Source organism: Accipiter gentilis, chromosome Z (assembly GCF_929443795.1).
Source record: "Accipiter gentilis chromosome Z, bAccGen1.1, whole genome shotgun sequence".
Lineage (NCBI taxonomy): Eukaryota > Metazoa > Chordata > Aves > Accipitriformes > Accipitridae > Astur > Astur gentilis.
Genome location: NC_064919.1, coordinates 2,030,561 through 2,036,501, shown reverse-complemented (window position 1 = coordinate 2,036,501; position 5,941 = coordinate 2,030,561). Strand labels below are relative to the sequence as shown.

Here is a 5,941-nt window from a genome sequence, read left to right as displayed (position 1 = left end):
CGGCGCGCCGGTTCGCGAGCCGCTCCTGCGAACCTCGTCCCAGAGCGCGGGCACTGACGCGACGCCCGACAGCTACCTGTCTTCCCGCTTTCATCCTGCAAAGCAGTACGAACGAACGGGTTTGGCAATCGGGATTTCCTGTAAAAGCAGGCAGAAAGTAAAAGTATCGCTGCCTTAAAACCCACGGGCTGGTGAAGAGCTTCCGTCCTCCTGGGGAGGAGTTTCCAGGGAGGAAGGCACTGTCCAGCTCATAAATACCTCGGGCTGAGATCGCTGCTGTCCCGCCTGCCTGTGAACACGCTGGTGAAGGGCAGCGTTCCTGCTCACCTCGAAAGAGCAGCATGGCTGATAAGTTTCTGGAGAGCAAAATCGAGGATGGCAAGGTAACCCTGTTCGTGAAGGGCGGCTGCCCTTACAGCAGGAATGCCGTGGACATGCTCAGGCAATACAACTTTGCGCCGGGATGCCTGCAAGTGTTTGATATCAACGAATCCAGGGACGCCCAGGATTACTTCCAAGCAACAGGGCAGAGCCCGGTGAGTTCTCGCAGTCCTATTTCGGAGGCTGCGGACCCTCGCTTTGTCCCAGCCGCCCCAGGAGCCGGCCAGCTGCCGCAGGGGCTGAAGCGAGGTCCCTTCCCCGCGACCCCCTGTGCCGGCTCACAGGGAGAAGCCGCTCCCCTTTCCCGCTTTTCCAAAGCTCCGTGTTTCCATCCCTCTGCTCCGCCGGTCGCCGCAGCCACCGCGGGGCTCCGCGCCGCCGTGCCCGGGGGCGCAGCCCGCTCCCCACCGCGGGCACCGGCTGGGCGCAGGTCTTGCCCCGCTGCCGGCCGCTGCCGGGGAGCCGCGGCACCTCCCGCGACAGTTGTGCCTCCTCCAACGCCCGCTGCTGCGGGAGCCGGCGGGAGCGCGGAAGAAGCCCGGCGGTAAGGCTTGGTGCGTGACCCTGGTGGCTAAAGAAGGGCTGGTGGAGGGGGTACCCTCGTGTTTCCAGGTGCCCGATGGGAAGAGCTCCTTCAAAGCTCTTCCCACGGCGCTGCCCGAGGCAGCGCAGCTCTGCGGAGGTGCGAGAACTCGGAGCTGCCGGGGTGCCTGAGTTGGGACGCTTGCCTTCCCCTCTGACGGTAAGCAGAAGAGCGTGGCGAGCTGCACCCTTGCCGCTGGCCGTGAAGTGGACGCCGCACCCGCAGAAAATTTGGCGGCGGCCTCTTCCGAGGCTTGCCTCAATGGTGCGGGCCGTCTCGGGGAGCACCGGTCCGTGCTCGAGTTCCAGGAATGAATTTCCCCAGCAGCGCTGTGGCTCAGGGCCGGCAGCTCGCGCCTCGGTGGCGGTTACACCGCCGCCGAAGCAACAGGACCCTTTTCCCCCTCCCCGACCTACCGTAACGCTACCAAAGCCCGACGGCCTCCACGAAGCAAAGCGGAAGGCAGGCGCCGGGGACGCGCTGTCCCCGCCGCCGGGCTCTCGGGGGGATTTTTCCGCGCTGGCTGCGCGTCCAGACTCGTGGCCGGACCCGGCCCAGGGGAAATCCAGACCCGCGCTCGTGGTTTTGGGACGGCGGGAGTGCCGGCCGGCCCTGGCGGAACGTATCCCCGCCCCGGTCCCACGCGGGTGACGGCAAGGCCGGCGACGTCGGCCCCGGCCCCCGCCCGCCGTGCCGTGCCCGAGCTCGGCCGTGTGCCGCCCCGTGCCGGCGGGCGTCCCTGCGGACCCCGGGAAGCCTCGCAGCCCCACGGCCGAGCCTCCCCTGAGCCTCGGCGGCAGCGTCGGGCAGGGCCGGGAACGGCAAGAGGCGTCCCGAAAGGAGAAGCGTTTTCCTGGCAGCGGGGGAATTTGGGCGGGAGGGAGAGGGTGGCCGGCTCTGGCCGAAAACAGAAACTGCTTTCCCAGCGGGAGGGGGACTGGTGGGATCAGCAGCAAGCGAAAGCAGAAGGGGAATTCCAGGCTGCCGAAGAACGGCGTGAGGTTTTCCCGCGGGAGAAGTCGGTGGCTGGGAGCAGGAGGAGATTTCCCAGCAGCAGGGGGTGGGGGAGAGGGATGGCTGGCATCGGGGCGACACAGGGGTGGCTCGTGGGGCGCGGCATCCACCCCGACGGGGACGTGAGGGGCCGGGAGCAGGGCTGGCGGGGAGCCAGGGCGCCAGGGCGAAGAGGGAAAGGGAAAGGGGTGGGGAGGAGAAACCAGAAGGCTGTCGGTGGGCCAGCGTGTGCCCCGGGCTGCCGTCGCCAGCCCATCCGCGGGGCAGGCTGCACGTCGCGCCGGCGAAGGGAGATCCTGAAGGGCACGGCTCCCCGGGGAGGGCAGCGGGGAGCTCCCGGCGGGTGGGCGTCCCTCCGCAGGGTGGGGGTGTCCCCCTCCTCCCGAAGCCGGACCTGCCCGTGGTGGCACGGAGCAGCGGAGAGCTGCCGCCTTCCCGTGACCCGCTCTCGCCCTTCGTATTTTACGCTTCGTCTCGCCCGTGTCCTTCGCCTCGCGTCCTGGACCCGCTACCAGCTCAGTAATTTCACTTCTGCCTGTGTTTTCATTTCTTTTGGTCTTTTCGCCTGGCTTTAGCCGGGCCGCTTTTTCCCAGCTCGACACTGATTTCACTTCCCTCTGCGGAGAGCGGCCCATGCGTGCCTGGAGGAAGTCTCCGATGCTGAGGTTCGGTCCTTGTTCCTGGTGTTCAGCAGAGGGTTGCTTTTTTCTCTTTTTCCCTCTTTCTTTTGCCAGTCGGGCTCGCGCCCCGGCGGCCGTCGTGAGGGGGGCCGGAAAAGGGGCCAGCGCGGGCAGGGCAACAGCGGACGGCCAGGGCTGCGTGCGCAGTGGCCGGAGGACGCAAGGCCAGCCGGAGAAGAAGGGTTGTGCCAGAAATGCAAGTTCGCCGTGCCGAGTGCCTTTGCCAGTGCTGGGCGGGCGGCTGCACATCCCACCCGGCAGCGCCACGAGCCTGGCAAGCCCTCGGAGGGACGGCGGGACTCCTCGGCGCCCGGAGAACCCGCCGCCGGCGCGGGCGCGGGCGCGGGCGCGGGCGCGGGCACGGTCCGTAGGCGCCGCCGGGCTCGGAGCCGCTCGCTCGATGCGCTGGGATCGCGTGCCCGGAGCAGATCCGGCGCTGCCCTGGAGCGCGGTTCGCTCCTCCGCAGCCGCCGTGAAAGCAGGGTGTTCCCCCAGCCCTTCTCTTCTGGCGGCGGACCCTCAGACCGGCGGGCCGCTGGGGGCGAGGAGAGGAGGATTTGGGAAACGGCGGCCTCCTCGGCGCGAAGCCCGCTTCCCAGGCAAATCCTCTCCCCGCTCTTTGCCTCCAGCAGCCCGGCTCCCCTGGTTAATCCGTGCTCTTGTTTTGTGCCCAGATGCCTCGCGTGTTCATCGGGAGACACTGCATCGGAGGGTTGTCCGACCTGGAGAGCGTGCGCTGCAGGCTCCCCGCAATGCTGCAGCAGATCGGTGCCCTGCGGTAGCCGAAGGGTAAGTGCTGGGCAGCGGCGGCAACGCTCTTGCACCGCGGCAGGCAAACCGGAGCCTTTTTAATAGCGAAACGTGACCCGACGGAGCGGTGGCGTGTGCCACGACGCGACAGCAAAGCGTGAATTCATTTCTGGGGTCCCCAGCTGCGGCACAGGCTTCGTGACTCTCTCCCTGCGGACTTGAACGAGACGCCGCCAAAATCTCTGGCGACGCAGGGTTCGGCCGCTAGCCTTTGCCCGGGATCGAGGCCAAACGGTTCAGCTCGGAGGGCTCGCTTCTTTTTCTGTCTTTCCCCACGTAGGCGATGGAGCCTGCGGCTCTCAGACAAAGCCTCGGAAGTTTCGGCCCGGCTGCTTACAGAGGACGGGCTCTTCCCATTCTACAATTGGCTCTCAAAAACGTCCGGACACGGGGTGGAGGGGGGGCCCAGCGTACTTTTCTGCCGGCGGGAGCGCGGTGAGCCTCAGCAGGCCCCTCTGAGCTGCTTGCACGCAGGCATGGAGAAACGCTGCAGCCGGCAACCAGCCAGCCAGAACACGAGGCGACGATGAAGTTTGTGCAGGAGCCGTACGGGCCCGCAGCACCTTTCACGCCGGGCAACGGCCTGCACAAGATGAGCAGAGCGGGGAAGAGGGGTTCAACACAAGCGTGTACACGCGTGAAAAAGCGTAAACACGCTGTCTAAAAAGCCGCCACGGCCTGTTCTGTCACGGTGTTGTCTCAACCGAGTGGCTCCGACCAGCAGTGATCTCTCTGCCCTTTACGTCTGCTCTTTCTGCTTTCAGGAGAAAGACGGCCAGGAGCTGCGACCTCCTCGTGTCGACGTACGCGCTTCCAGCAGCAAATTGCGGGCGTCTTCCTTCGGCGGGGCCAAATGCACCTGCTTGGCAAATGCAGCTTCTTTCCCTTCCGTTGAGCGGTGCTTCGACACGTGAACGACTCTGCATCCTTTCTGGAGCTCTGGAGAGAGGTCTGGAGCGTGATCCCATTCGGCTCAATAAAACACGCTTGCTCCAAGCGGCTGCGTTCACCGTTGTGGTTCTTTTTCGTACAGACCCATTCATGCACTCATCCTGAGCCCCCCTATTCTCTCTACCGTCCTCTTCCTCCCTGTCTCTCCCGAGCGTCCTCCTGGAGTCTCTCGGTGTTTCCCATGGCCTCCAAACATGTCGTTACGGCGGTCGGAGCTGGAGGTGCGCGCAGACTGCTATAACGTGTGTGTGCTGCAACGCGGTCTTGCAAGCAGCCACTGCAGCCTGTGCCCGCGTCCCCGGCCCTGGTGGCCCATCATCTCTTGGCCGACGTCTCATGGCGGGGTCACGACGACTCGTCTGAGCGCGGCTTTTTTGGTAAGGGTTTTGGTGCAACACGGCACGGCCGCGGGCAGGAAGCGAAACGGGTTTTTCATTTCTCGCTGCCATCGTTGGGAAGCGAGAGCTGCTTGGGGCAGAAAACACCCGGGCCGCGCAGCCTCTTGAGGGGGTTTGCTGACCGCAGAACGCCCCACTGGGGCAGCACGGGCCAGATCCAGAGCTAAAGGAAACAGCGCTGTGTCGGGAAAGGGGTTTACGGGAAACGCACAGCACGGCCGCCGCCAGGCCAACCGGTGAAGAGTCGCCTCCCATTCTCGGCATTCGAATGACCCCGTCTCCCAAGAGAAGTTGAAAGCCTGCTGCAACTTCACCATGGGGCAAAAACCTCCAAGTATAGAACCCTCCTGAATTCGTCCCACTTTTCTTTCTCTCACCCTTTTTCTCCGCCCCCTGCACCCCCTTTTTCTTTTTAAACAAAGGAATTAAAAGCTGGTCTTTCCTCCCTCTTTCCCTGAAAGTTCAATTAAAACCTGTGGAATTACAGCTGTTGTCCCTTTAAAGCCTGGAGCCAATTTGCTTTTCGATAAACCGACTAACCTTTAGGCCTTGCTGACTAACCTTTAGGCTTTGCTGAGCCGACAAAGCCCAAGGGGCAGAGCCCAGCCCAGCGTTGGGGCTACCGCGTCGGCACGGCCCCTCGGCAGCTCAGCCCCGACAAATCCCCCCCCCGAGCGCGGTCCCCCTCTCCCAGGGTGAAGCTGGGGCCAGGCAGCACGCGTCTGCCCCCACCGCCGCCAGCTCGGCGGGAAGCCCCGCGACCTCTTCCCGCTGTAAAATTCCCCAGTGACGCCAGCTGGGCTTGCCGGCCCTCCTTGCCCTCAACAGGAGCGGACGAGAAGAAATCACAGGCTTTCTCGCAGGCTTGGAGAGGAACGGGAAGGGCAAAAGCTTCATTCCTGGCAAGTTTAAACTCCTTTGCCTCTTGGCAGAGTAGCAATCGCGTATTGCAGCGAGTCCCAGGAAACCTGAGCCGACTTGTGCAAATTTCTGCCGATTCATGTTTTTTCAGCGTATCTTAACCCTCTCCCAGGGAAAGGGCAGTCCTTAAATACGAGAAGTTCAGTGCAGGCGTTTCCTAGAGTGCATGGCATACTTTTCTGAAGCTGTTCTGAAGCAGAACT

General features: G+C 64.0%; 1 protein-coding gene across 1 annotated transcript; it reads left to right on the top strand.

Moving 5' to 3' along the window:
• Window positions 1-291: 291 nt before the first annotated feature.
• Window positions 292-4,450, top strand: LOC126036098 (glutaredoxin-1-like). The gene is made up of 3 exons (XM_049795448.1): window positions 292-536; window positions 3,333-3,447; window positions 4,233-4,450. The coding sequence occupies exons 1-2, from the start codon at window positions 342-344 to the stop codon at window positions 3,438-3,440; spliced, it is 303 nt and encodes a 100-aa protein (XP_049651405.1). The 5' UTR covers window positions 292-341; the 3' UTR covers window positions 3,441-3,447; window positions 4,233-4,450.
• Window positions 4,451-5,941: the final 1,491 nt, after the last annotated feature.